This window comes from Rhinolophus sinicus, chromosome 5, assembly GCF_057876585.1.
Source record: "Rhinolophus sinicus isolate RSI-liver-muscle chromosome 5, RSI-T2T, whole genome shotgun sequence".
Taxonomy (NCBI): Eukaryota; Metazoa; Chordata; class Mammalia; order Chiroptera; family Rhinolophidae; genus Rhinolophus; species Rhinolophus sinicus.
Genome location: NC_142505.1, coordinates 12,953,593 through 12,967,756, shown reverse-complemented (window position 1 = coordinate 12,967,756; position 14,164 = coordinate 12,953,593). Strand labels below are relative to the sequence as shown.

The following is a 14,164-nucleotide window of genomic DNA, read 5'->3' as shown; positions in this document are numbered from 1 at the left end:
GTTCCCCAATAAAGAACTGTTCCCCTTCCCCAATAAAAAATCTTAAAAAAAAAAAAAAAATAGAGAGAGAGACATAGGGTGGCTGAGTGGATAAGAAAGCAAGACCCTTGCATATGCTGTATACAAGAGACTCACCTCAAATCAAAAGACACACAGAGGCTGAAAGTGAAGGGTTGGAGTAAGATATTTCATGCAAATGGAAATGAGAAAAAAGCTGGTGTAACAATACTTATATCTGACAAAATAGTCTTTAAAATGAAGAATATATCAAAAGACAAAGATGGACAATACATAATAATAAAGGGATCGATCCGACAAGAGGACATAACCCTAGTAAACATCTATGCACCCAACAAAGGAGCACCTAAATATATAAAACAGATATTGACTGACATAAAGACAGAGATCAATAGTAACACTATCATAGTAGGGGACTTCAACACACCTCTGACAACAAGGGACAGGTCTTCCAGACAGAAAATCAATGTGGAAACCACAGCCTTAAATGACACATTGGACCACTTGGATTTAATCAATATTTTCAGAGCATTTCACCCCAATGCTGCAGAATACACGTTCTTCTCAAGCGCACATGGAACATTTTCCAAGATAGACCATATGTTAGGCCACAAAACAAGTCTTGATAAATTTAAGAAAATTGAAATCATACCAATTGTCTTCTCTGACCACAGTGCTATGAAATTAGAAATGAACTACTACAGAAAAAAACTGGAAGACACACCAATTCATGGAGGCTGAATAACATGTTACTAAATAATGAGTGGGTCAATCAGGAGATCAAGAAAGAAATCAAAAGATATCTCGAGACAAACGAAAATGAAAACACGACGACCCAAAATCTATGGGATGCTGCGAAAGCAGTCCTAAGAGGGAAAATCATAGCATTACAGGCCTATCTAAAGAAACAAGAAAAATCACTAATCAACAGTTTATCTTCACACTTAAGGGATCTGGAAAAAGAACAGCAAAATAAGCCCAAAGGGAGTACAAGGAAGAAGATAATAAAGATCAGAGCGGAAATAAATGAAATAGAAACCAGAAAAACAATACAAAAGATCAATGAATCCAAGAGTTGGTTCTTAGAGAAGGTAAACAAAATCGAAAAACCTTTAGCCAGACTCATTAAAAAAAAGACAGAGGACACAAATTAATAAAATTAGAAATGAAAGAGGAGAAGTGACAACAGACACCGCAGAAATACAAAAAAATTTAAGAAATTACTATGAGCAACTATATGCCAACAAATTTGACAATCTGGAAGAAATGGACAATTTTCTAGAGGCATACAACCTTCGAAGGCTAACTCAAGAAGAAACAGAAAACCTGAATAGACTGATTACCACCAGGGAAATTGAATCAGTAATCCACAATCTTCCAACAAACAAAAGACCTGGACCAGATGGCTTTACAGGTGAATTTTACAAAACATTCAAAAAAGAATTATCACCTATTCTCCTCAAGCTCTTCCAAAAAATCCAGAAGGAGGGAAGGCTCCCAAAAAGTTTTTACAAAGCTACTATCACCCTGATCCCCAAATCAGACAAAGACACTACAAAAAAAAGAAAACTACAGGCCGATATCTCTAATGAACATAGATGCAAAAATCCTCAACAAAATATTAGCAAACAGAATTCAGCAATACATTAAAAAGATCATACACCATGATCAAGTGGGATTCATCCCTGGTATGCAAGGGTGGTTCAACATCCGCAAATCAATTAATGTAACACACCACATTAACAAAATGAAAAATACAAATCACATGATCATATCAATAGATGCAGAAAAAGCATTTGATAAAATCCAGCAGCCATTTATGATAAAAACCCTTAAGAAAGTGGGAATAGAGGGATCACATCTCAACATAATAAAGGCCATATATGATAAACCCACAGCTAACATCATACTCAATGGGGAAAGGCTAAACCCATTCCCCTTAAGATCAGGAACAAGGCAAGATTGTCCACTTTCTCCACTTCTATTCAATATAGTGCTGGAAGTTCTAGCCACAGAAATCAGACAAGAAATAAAAGGCATCCAAATCAGTAAGGAGGAAGTAAAATTGTCATTATATGCACACAACATGATACTATATATAGAGAACCCTAAAGACTCCACCAAGAAACTATTAGAGCTGATAGATGAATTTAGTAAAGTAGCAGGATACAAAATTAATATTCAGAAATCAGTTGCATTTGTATACACCAATAATAAAACATCAGAAGGAGAAATTAAAAAAAAATCCCATTTACAATTGCTTCAAAGACTACAAAATACCTGGGAATAAATTTAACCAAAGAAGTAAAAGATCTGTACTCAGAAAATTATAAGACACTGAAGAAAGAAATGAAAGAAGATACAAATAGATGGAAACACATACCATGTTCATGGATAGGAAGAATTAATATTGTTAAAATGTCCATATTGCCTAAGGCAATATACATATTCAACGCAATTCCTATCAAACTACCAACGACGTTTTTCACAGAAATAGAACATATAATCCTAAAATTTATATGGGACCATAAAAGACCCCGGATAGCCTCAGTAATCTTGAGAAATAAGAACAAAGTGGGAGGTATAACAATACCTGACATCAAATTATACTACAAGGCTACAGTAATCAAAACAGACATAAAAACAGACACATAGCTCAATGGAACAGAATAGAGAGTCCAGAAATAAATCCATGCCTATATGGCCATTTAATCTATGACAATGGAAGCAAGAATGTACGCTGGAGTAAAGACAGTCTATTCAATAAATGGTGCTGGGAAACCTGGACAGACACATGCAAAAAAATGAAGCTGGACCACCTCCTTACACCATATACAAAAATAAATTCAAAGTGGCTTAAAGACTTAAATGTAAGATCTGAAACCATAAAATTCCTAGAAGAAAATATAGGAAGAAACTTCACATACATTACCCGGAGTAAGATTTTTTTTTTTTTTTTTAAGATTTTTATTGGGGAAGGGGAACAGGACTTTATTGGGGAACAGTGTGTATGTCCAGGACTTTTTTCCAAGTCAAGTTGTTGTCCTTTCAATCTTAGTTGTAAAGGGTGCCATTCAGCTTCAAGTTGTTCTTTCAGTCTTAGTTGTGGAGGGTGCAGCTCAGCTCCAGGTCCAGTTGCCATTGCTAGTTGCAGGGGGTGCAAACCACCATCCCTTGCGGGAGTCGAACTGGCAACCTTGTGGTTGAGAGGATGCGCTCCAACCAACTGAGTCATCCGGGAGCTCAGCGGCAGCTCAGCTCAAGGTGCCATGTTCAATTTTAGTTGCAGGGGGTGCTGCCCACCATCCCTTGTGGGACTCGAGGAATTGAACTGGCAACCTTGTGGTTGAGAGCCCACTGGCCCATGTGGGAATCGAACTGGCAGCCTTCGGAGTTAGGAGCATGGAGCTCTAACCGCCTGAGCCACCGGGCTGGCCCTGGAGTAAGATTTTTACTGATATATCTCTTCGTGCAAGGGAAGTAAGAAAAAAAATTAACATGTGGGATTACATCAAACTAAAAAGTTTTTTCACAGCAAAGGAAACCATCAATGAAACAAAAAGGGATCCTACTGAATGGGAAAAGATATTTGCCAATGATATATCTGATAAGGGGTTAATATCACAAATTTATTAAAAAACTCACTCAACTCAACTCCAAAAAAAACAAACAACCCAATTTAAAAATGGGCAGAGGACATGAAGAGACATTTTTCTAAAAAGGACATACAGATGGCAAACAGACATATGAAAAAATGCTCAAACTCACTAATCATTAGAGAAATGCAAATAAAAACCACAATGAGATACCACCTCACCCCAGTCAAGATGGCTATCATCAATAAATCAACAAACAACAAGTATTGGTGCGGATGTGGAGAAAAGGGAACCGTTGTGCACTGTTGGTGGGATGGCAGATTGGTGCAACCACTATGGAAAGCATTATGGAGGTATCTCAAAAATCTGAAAACGGAACTGCCTTATGATCCAGCAATTCCACTCCTAGGTATCTATCCGGAGAAATCCCAAACTCTAATTCAAAAAACTTTATGCAGCACTATACACAATAGCCAAGACATGGAAACAACCAAAATGCCCATCGGTAGATGACTGTATTAAGAAACTGTGGTACATTTATACAATGAGTATTATGTGACCATAAAGAAGAAAGAAATCTTACCATTTGCAACAACATGGATGGACCTAGAAAACATTGTGTTAAGTGAAACAAGTCAGACAGAGAAAGACAAATACCATATGATCTCACTTATATGTGGAATCTGAAGAAAAGAATAAGTGAATGAACTAATCTGAAACAGTTTTGGAGACATAGAGGAAAAACTGAGGGTTGCTAGATGGGAGGGGGGTGGGGATAAGGGGGAAGGTGAGGGGATTAGGAAACAGTCAGTAACCACAAGATGGCCACGGGGTTCTGAAAATTAATTTGGGGAATGTAATCAATAATGTTGTAAAGATTTTGTAGGGTATCCGATGGACACTTGGTCTCATTAGGGAGACCACCTCAGGGATGATGTAGATGCCTGATCACTGCACTGTATACCTGAAAGTGAAGCTGAACAATAATCAATGTCAACTACAAGTTTGTAGGTATATGTATGTATATGTGTGTGTGTGTGTGTGTGTGTGTGTGTGTGTGTGTGTGTGTGTATGTACTTACAAGAAGCGGAGTACAGCATTAGGAATAGAGACAGTGGAAATGTAATGGCTGTGTGTGATGTCAGAGAGGTAGTGGATGGGAGGAGGGGGCCTGTCATTGTGTGAGGGATATAAAACATAAACATCTAAGTATTATGGTCTTTGTAAAAAAAAAAAAAGAAAGAAAGAAAAAAAGCAACAGACCCAACCCTATTTTACCACAGACAGGTACCCAGTATGCTATTTTATCCAACCACCAGATCGGTATCTTCAGAGGAGCTGTTCTGATACCTTGAGATTTAAGACTCTGAGAAGATAGAAGTAACAACTGAAACAAAGGCTCTAAAAAGGTATGTACTAATAAGCATCCTGGGGGAAGAAGGATCTAAGTAGGCAGGGACACTTTTATGGCCTTGGGAAAGAGGGAAGGAGAAGGTCAATATTTCAAAGATCTGGCATAAAACATTCTTTGCACGTCGCCAGAGTGCACATTCCTGCATGTCTTAGGGGCTGCCCCGCAGCTCTGGTCGAGGGAAGCAAGCCATGCCAGTGTTGTCTTCAGAGTGCTAGGAAGGAGTCAAAGCTCCTCCAATAGTGGGAAGGTAGATAAGAAAAGATACTAGTTATTGGGGGATTGTCCTTGAGCTGAGTACAATGCTTCTATCGGACAGCAGAAGACCATGTGGGTTTTGTTCTCCAGGAAGAAAGCTGGCAATCAAACATTTATCCCTGACTAGATGTTAACTTAAATAATTTCACTCAATTCTCACCAAGCCCTGAAAAGCTTTATTAGCCCCTTTTAATCGATGAGGAACCTGACGCTCAGTTTGAAAAAACAAGCCCAAGTTTACTTGGCTATAAAGTAATCTAGAACTGGAAGTCAGGTGGCCTAGACTCCATAAGACTGGAGCTTTTTACTCTACCCACAACATGGAGAAATGCAGCAAAGAAAAAGGGTTTGGGGTAGACACATGTGGTTTGGAGTCCTGTCTTTATCCCTCCACTCATTGTGTAACTTCAGGCACTGGCCAGAGCGCTCTGAGGTTCAGATAAAATCGTAACTCCAGAAATGGAAAGGATATATGAATATCCCTGCTTCACAGGGATTCAGGAGAGATAAATGTTGCAATGCATCTAAGATTCCTGGCCCACTGTAGTAAATGGTAGGTGTTGGTAATACTCCCCATAGATGGTACTGACAGAAGAGCTTGGAGGAGTGTGGATTGGGTGTCACTAGGAAGGTACATGGGAAAAAGCAGGTTTGAGGACCTACTCTTATTCTAGGGTGTTAGGAGAGCAGAATGAAAGGAAGGTGAACCAACAATTGATTTGGAAAAAAAACAACAAAACTATACAAGACGAGTAGGAAGGAAAATGTAGGGGGAGAGACTATTGTTTTTGAGAGATGCTAGCCACAAAAAATTTTAAAAAGACCCACCTCCATACTTCAGAAACTTTTAAAAAATCTATGCGGGGGTAAATACTTAAATGAAATTAGTATTCTTAAAAATGGCTAGGTTGCTTGGCATTTCAAATTATAGAAAGGTGGCGTCGTGGCTAGGGATGCCTGAACGTTCAGCAATCAAAGGCTTTGAAAAATAATGTCTAGATTGAAATTGCCTTGAGTGTATATAGCAATTTGAGAATTATCACGTTTTAAATGTCGCGTCTTCCTTTCCATAAATGTAGTACATATTTCCCATTAATCATGTCTTCTTTAACGTCCTTTAACGAAGTTTTATAACACTTTACATAACTCAATTGCAGCTTTTATCAGGTTTGTTCTTAATAAGCCTAGCAGTATTTGTGGCTAGTATAACTGGGATCATTTTTTCTACTGCACTTTTAAATTAGTTGTTTATGGTGCATATGAATGCAGCTAAAAGAATGAGCTAAACTTGTTAGGATTGCATGGCTGTATTTCTAAAACCACATGCTGGGGGAAGAAAAGCAAGATAGAAACTGAGAGATGTCCTCTTTTTCGTGGCACCTTGGAGGCGATCAGCTACTTCAGGATGAAGCTGAACGTCTCTTTCCCAGCCACTGGCCGCCAGAAACTCATGGAAGTGGACGATGAACGCCAACTTCGTACGTTTTATGAGAAGCGTGTGGCCACAGAAGTTGCTGCTGACGCTCTGGGTGAAAAATGTGTTATGTGGTTCGAATCAGTAGTGGGAATGACAAACAAGGTTGCCCCATGATGCAGGGTATCTTGACCCATGGCTGTGTTCGCCTGCTCCTGAGTAAGGAGAATTCCTGCTATAGACTAAGGAAGACTGGAGAAAGAAAGCGCAAATCTGTTTGGGGTTGCGTTGTGGATGCCAATCTGAGTGTTCTCAATTTGGTCATTGTGAAAACAGGGAGAAAGATATTCCTGGTCTCACTCATACTACTGTGCCGCGTCCCAAAACAGCTAGCAGAGTCTGCAAACTTTTCAATCTCTCTAAAGAAGATGATGTCTGCCAATATGTTGTGAGAAAGCCCCTAAACAAAGGTCAGAAACCTAGGACCAAAGCATCCAAGATTCAGCGTCTGTTACTCCACGCGTCCTGTAACACAAACATCGGCATATTGCTCTTAAGAAACAGTATACTAAGAAAAATAAGAAAGAAGCTGTAGAATATGCTAAATTTTTGGCCAAGAGGATGAAGGAGGCCAAAGAAAAATACTAGGAACAGATTGCCAAGATATGAAGGCTGTCTTCTCTGGGAGCTTCTACCTCGACATCTGAGTCCAGCCAAAAATGAGATTTTCTAAGAGTAAAAAAATACATAAGGTCAGATATCAAATCTCAAAAAAAAAAGAAAGGAAAGAATGTGAAAGATGTGATGTTAGACCACTTATGTGAGTTAAAAGTGAACACAACAATATCATATAGTTTATGGATACATATTAGTATGTAAAAGTACGGGGGAGAAATTGTTTAAAATGATACATATGAAATTGGGCTGTGGGGATAAGCTGTGCAGTGTAGTTAAAGGGAAGCTTAGCTTCATGTCGATTGCATTCGGAAGGAAGGGAGGAAGGAACGAAGGGGGGGGGAGGAGGGGAAATTAAGAAAAAAGAACCAAAAGTAAATATAAATAATATGTTAGCAGTTGCTAATATGTGGGTTGTGGAACTATAGGTATTTAAATTTTGTTTTTAAAATTTGGCTTTTCTTATCCCACCCAACCCCCTGTGTTATTTATTCAGCTAGGGCAGTTTTCAATTTTTAAAAAGTGTTACTATCACCCCAATAAATTTTAATTAAAAAAAGTGTTAATAGACTTTATTTTTTAGAGAAGTTTTAGGTTTACAGAAAATTTGGGTAGGGTCTGGCCCGGTGGCTCAGGCAGTTGGAGCTCCACGCTCCTAACTCCGAAGGCTGCTGGTTCGAGTCCCACCAGGGCCAGTGGGCTCTCAACCACAAGGTTGCCAGTTCGACTCCTTGAGTCCCGCAAGGGATGGTGGGCAGCGCCCCCTGCACCTAAGATTGAACACGGCACCTTGAGCTGAGCTGCCGCTGAGCTCCCACATGGCTCAGTGGGTTGGATCGCATCCTCTCAAACACAAGGTTGCTGGTTCGACTCCCGGAAGGGATGGTGGGCTGCACCCCCTGCAACTAGCAACGGCAACTGGACCTGGAGCTGAGCTGCGCCCTCCACAACTAAGACTGAAAGGACAACAACTTGAAGCTGAATGGCACCCTCCACACTAAGATTGAGGAAACAACAACTTGACTTGGAGAAGAGGCCTGGAAGTACACACTGTTTGTTTCCCAATAAAGTCCTGTTTCCCTTCCCCAATAAAATCTTTAAAAAAAAAATAGGGGTAGAAACTGCGAGTTCCTATATATCCTTTGAGTTTATCTGTTTAGGCTGTCATGACAAAAAACCACAGGCTGGGTAGCTTAAATGACAGAATTTTTCATAGTTCTGGAAGCCAGAAGTCCAAGATCATCAAGGTGCCGACAGATTGGGTTCCTGGTGTCTTTTCTCACTTTGTCCTCACATGACCTTTTCTCTGCACATATGCAAAGAGAGAGAGAGAGGTCTCTAGTCTCTTGTCCTCTTCTTATAAGGACACAGATCCAATCAGATCGGGGCCCACCCTTATGATCTCATTTAACCTTAATTATGTCCCTAAAGCCTTCTCTCCAAATATCGTCACACTGGGAATTAGGGCTTCAATATCTGAATTTGGGGGGGACACTATTCAGTCCATAACATTCTGCCCTCTGGCCTCCCAAAACCCATGTCCTTTTCACATACAAAATACCTTCACTTCATCCCAACGTCCCCCACAGTCTTAACCCATTTCAGCATCAATTCCCAGTCAAAACTCTCATCTACGTATCATCTAAATCAGGTAAGGGTGAGACTTGAGCTATCATTCATTTTGAATTTAGGGGTGGGGCACCAACATTTAATCCATAACAGGGCTTTAGGACTCCAACATATCAATTGGGGGGAGGGACACATTCAGTCCATATTTTTAAATAAAAACATTTTTAAGGAATGAATGTCTCTTAGGTGTCTCTGTGACCCGGTCCTCCTGCCTTGATGGATTATACACTCGAGCCCAACGTGACAGCAACTGACTACTACTATCCTGATATCATCTCAAGCCCCTGTGATGGGGAACTCATCCAGAAAGGGAGCAAGTTGCTTCTCGTCGTCTTTTACTGCCTCCTGTTTGTCTTCGGTCTCCTGGGAAACAGCCTGGTGATCCTGGTCCTTGTCATGTGCAAGAAGCTGAGGAGCATCACAGACGTGTTCCTCTTCAACCTGGCCCTGTCCGACCTGCTTTTTGTCTTCTCCATCCCCTTTCAGACTCACTATCAGCTCTACCAGTGGGTGTTTGGGGCTGTAATGTGCAAGGTGGTGTCTGGCTTTTATTACATTGGCTTCTTCAGCAGCATGTTCTTTATCACCCTCATGAGCATGGACAGGTACCTGGCAATTGTCCACGCTGTGTATGCCATGAAAGTGAGGACAGCCAGAGTGGGCACAGCCCTGAGCCTGGCAGTATGGCTGACCGCCATCACGGCCACCGGCCCACTGCTGGTGTTTTACCAAGTGGCCTCTGAAGATGGCATCCTACAGTGTTACTCGTCTTACAACCATCAGACTTTGAAGTGGAAGTTGTTCATCCACTTTGAAATGAATATCTTAGGCCTGTTGATCCCGTTCACTATCCTCATGTTCTGCTACATTAGCATCCTGCACCATCTGAAGGGTTGCCAAAACCACAACAAGACCAAGGCCATCAAGTTGGTGATTCTTGTGGTCATCGCATCTTTACTCTTCTGGGTCCCGTTCAACGTGGTCCTCTTCCTCACTTCCCTGCACAACATGCACATCTTGGATGGATGTGTCATGAGCCAGAGGTTGATTTATGCCACCCATGTCACAGAAACCATTTCCTTCACTCACTGCTGTGTGAACCCTATTATCTATGCTTTCATGGGTGAGAAGTTCAAGAAACACCTCTCAGATATATTTCAGAAAATTGGCAACCACATCTCCCTCTACGCAGGGAGACAAGTCCCCAGAGAAGGCTGGGAGAGATCATCGTCCTTTCAGCACTCCTTCCGTTCCTCCACCACAGACTACATTTTGTGAGGAGGGCGTCTCAGGGTGAGCTTCTGCTTTCACCACCACTCTTCCTTCAAAAGACAAACATGATTTATATTGGAGTCTGAGGTGCCATGAAATGATATTCTTGGAAATTTGGTTACGGACACAAGATACATTTCAGATTAAATGAATTCCTACTACTGCAAGTGAATCTCAACTTTCAAAGACTTTGTTACACTCTTCTGGAAATAGTCTATGTATTATGCTATTAAGTAAAATGTTGGTTGTAAGATTTTTTTTGGTTTTTGTTTTTTTTAATTTTCTAAGTGTCTTTGTCATATATGAACTTAAATTTTATCAAATACTTTTTCCTTATCTATTGAGGTGAGCATATAACTTTCTTCCATTATTCTGTTAATGTGGTGACCTGCATTGATTGGTTTTCTATGGTAATCAACCTGTATTTTCCTGGGGGAAACATGTTCATTTTAATAAATAACTGGATTCTCTTAGTATTTTTGTGTCTGTGTTTATAAGAGATATTGTCTTATAATTTCCCTTCTTACAATGTCCTGATCATGTTTGACGTGAAAAAATGTGTTGGGAAGTACTCCTTTTTCCACTACTCCCTGAAAGAGTTTGTGTACAAAATTTGGTGTTATTTCTCCCTTAAGTGTTTGGTGAAATTAATTAGTAAAGCCATCCAGGGTTTCTCTGTGGGAAGAATTCAAATTACACATTCAGTTTCTTTGGCAGATAGACATTATTCAGATTTTCTATTTTTCCTCGTCTCACTTTTAGAAGTTGTGATTTTTAAGGAATTTTCTCACTTCATCTAAGTTGTCAAACATATTATTATGGAGTTTTCCCTAATATCTTCTCATAGTCTTTTCAATGCTGGAGGATATAAAGTAATGTCCCTTTTCATTGCTAATATTGGTCATTTATGTTTTTTCTCTTTTTTTTTTCCCCTGATGGGGTTTATCAATTTTACTAATGTCTTCAAAGAACCAGCTTTTGGCTTTCTTGATTTTCTGTTTTTGTCTTCTCATTAATTTCTGCTCTTATCTTTATCTTACCTGTTTCCTTTGGCTTTAATTTGCTGTTTTATTCTAGCTTCTTGAAATGGAATCTTATTGTCAACCTTTGTTCATTTCTGAAAGATGCCTTTTGTTGAGCCATATTTAGGCCAGGAGCAGAAACCTTATCTTAAAAGCCATCTTGTCTTGATCCTGTCTTACTTTATCTCCTTGGGGCCTGTGATCAGTGGGCCTGGGTAGTCTGATGGCAACCTGGGGCCAGGGTGTGGAGCTGGAGGGCTTGGTCACGCCCTGAAACCCTTTGTCAATGAAAACCCCCTGAAGCATTGAAGGAGGAACAGCCTCAGTTTCTCCTCCTATAAAACTCCACACCCTCCTTTGCTGGGGAGGTTACAATCTTTTCCCTCTGCTCTAGGCTGACCTCCCGCAGCTCAAACACGCCAAATAAATTCTAATGGACCAATTTTGGTCTCCTGCCACACATTCTTCCAGCTGTGCCTATAAAATTCCCTCTAAGCACTGCTTTGGCTGTATCCTATACATTTGTCATAAAGAGTTTTTATTAATTTTCCATTACATTATTTTTCCATTGTGAATACTTCTTTGAATCATGAGTTGTCCCATGCAAAGGACACCTCAGAAGTCCCATCCTGGGCCCTGCTCCTTCACTTACAAGCTGGCCTACACTGACCTCTCTGAGCATCAAGAAAGTCGTCTATACATGGAAACAACCAAAATGTCCTTCGATAGATGAATGGATAAAGAAGTTGTGGTATATATACACAATGGAATACTATTCGGCAGTAAGAAAAGATGATATAGGAACATTTGTGACAACATGGATGGATCTTGAGAATGTAACGCTGAGTGAAATAAGCCAGACAGAAAAAGCAGAGAACCATGTGATTTCACTGATATGTGGTATATAAACCAAAAACAACAAAAGAACAAGACAAACAAATGAGAAACAGAAACTCATAGACACAGACAATAGTTTAGTGGTTACCAGAGGGTAAGGGGGGTGGGGGGTGGGGGGTGGGAGATGAGGGTAAGGGGGACCGAATATATGGTGATGGAAGGAGAACTGACTCTGGGTGATGAACACACAATGGGATTTATAGATGATGTAATACAGAATTGTACACCTGAAATCTATGTAATTTTACTAACAATTGTCACCCCAATAAATTTAATAAAAAAAAAAAAAGAAAGTCGTCTATAAGATAAGGATGATGAAGGGGGTGATGATGCTATCTATCCTTCCTGCTCCACCAAACTGCCTGATGTCCAGTCTGTAACCCGTAACCTCTTTGGACACATAAAATGTTGATAATTATTACTGTACTAAAAATACACAGTGTATAGCCATGTACTAGCTGTGTAACTTTGGGCAACTTACTTTAACTATTCTGTGCTTCGGTTTCCTTATGTGTGAAATGCATAACTCTGATTCACGGGAGAGGGTTATACAGGGTTATGAAGCTGTCTTCTGACGCCACCTACCTTTCACTAACCAGCAGTAACGACAGTCACCTACAGAGAGGATGGAAAGAATTAGAGCTCCTTCCTGAATACGTCTGGGTGTATAAGTGCAATGTGTTAACAACATGTCTGTCAAGGAAAGGCTGAAAAACTGCTGCGGATTAAAGGAGACTAAAGAGACATGACAACTAACTAAAGTATATGATCCTAAGCTGGATTCTGGTTGAGGGAGGGAATACTAGGAAGGCTGGGCTTGGTACAATTGGTGAAATATGAATTTGGACTGTCTATAAGGTGAGTGTTAAGATAAGTATTAGAAGAGAGAAAACAGAGATACACTAAGAACAGTGCCTGGGATCTAGACAGCACAACGACCTGTTGTTACCTACCAGGATGTAAGCCCCATGAGGACACTGACTTCCGCTGTTCTACTCGCTCCTGTATCGCCAGAGCCTGGATCAGTCCTGGCACGTAATAGGTGCTTAATTCATATTTGTTGAAAGGATAAATGAACTGGCCCCTGTAACAAGACAGAGCTAAGAATTAGGGTGAGGTACCCAGAGCCACCTGTTTTCACATGCAGAGACTGAGGTTATCCACTCTGGTTCCTGGTAACTGTTGGTCACCCCAGGGACTCTGGCCTGCAAAACATTCTGAGATTGAGTCAGCTGTTCTAGGAACCCGATTAACACAACCAAAACTATGTCTGGCAGCTTCCCACATCAAAGTGCTTATAATGTACTAAATGAGGATTGCCTACGCCCCTTCTGCTTCTGTTCCTCACTGCTTTCCTGGGCGAGGAGAGAGGGAGTGGATGTGCTGCTGTCCTCAGGGGACAAAGACAGGCTCTGATCAGGGAGTCTGAGCCTCAGGCCAACGCACGCTGGCTAGGAGGAATGCTTGCCTTTGTAAGAAGGTTTCACTGGCAAATCTCAGCTGGATGTCATGCTTCAGAGAGGTCTCAGATGGCTGGTGGGGCAAGGCCACGCAGCACCTCTTCTCCGAGCTCTGGCTGGCCAGCTCCAGCTACCCAGGTCAGCCTGGAGGCCAGCCAGTCTATTACTGAGTATCCTCATTGGTTAGCAGACACTGGGCAGTTGTGAGGGTGGCCACAGAGTCCCAGTCTGAGAGCGATGGAAGGGACCTCAGACATCTGCTCTCCTTTGACAGAAGAGAAAGCAGCAGGATCCAGGTGGGTGGCCACTGACCTCTGAGACTTTTGCTGAGTAACTCCAGGCTCAGCACTGGCAGCAAACCAGAATTTACATTAATCTGGTGACCACAATTCTTCCCACTCTAGTGACTCCCTGATACCCTGTTCACCCAATTTGTGAATGGCAGGAGGTTTCATCATGGCTGAATCTTAAGGTAGCTGGCAGGTGGCAGTAGGTCTCCAGGTGTCCTGGCT

The 14,164-nt window shown here is 41.0% G+C and overlaps 2 protein-coding genes and 1 pseudogene across 5 annotated transcripts in view; 2 read left to right on the top strand and 1 right to left on the bottom strand.

Moving 5' to 3' along the window:
• Positions 1-13,824, bottom strand: part of CX3CR1 (C-X3-C motif chemokine receptor 1) — a 69,225-nt gene extending 55,401 nt beyond the window's left edge. Inside the window, exons 1-2 of one of the 4 annotated variants that reach the window (XR_012489614.2) lie at positions 13,146-13,824; positions 9,418-10,323 (exon numbers count right to left, since the gene is read on the bottom strand). The gene's annotated coding sequence lies outside the window, so the exon portion shown is untranslated. Of the gene's footprint in view, positions 1-9,417; positions 10,324-13,145 lie in introns of those variants that run through there. The other 3 variants (XR_012489613.2, XM_088798253.1, XM_074312590.2) reach the window with 3 other exon arrangements.
• Positions 4,827-11,615, top strand: CCR8 (C-C motif chemokine receptor 8). The gene is made up of 2 exons (XM_019727763.3): positions 4,827-5,023; positions 9,188-11,615. The coding sequence occupies exon 2, from the start codon at positions 9,218-9,220 to the stop codon at positions 10,277-10,279; it is 1,062 nt and encodes a 353-aa protein (XP_019583322.1). The 5' UTR covers positions 4,827-5,023; positions 9,188-9,217; the 3' UTR covers positions 10,280-11,615.
• LOC109445397 (small ribosomal subunit protein eS6 pseudogene) lies at positions 6,666-7,689 on the top strand (annotated as a pseudogene).
• Positions 13,825-14,164: the final 340 nt, after the last annotated feature.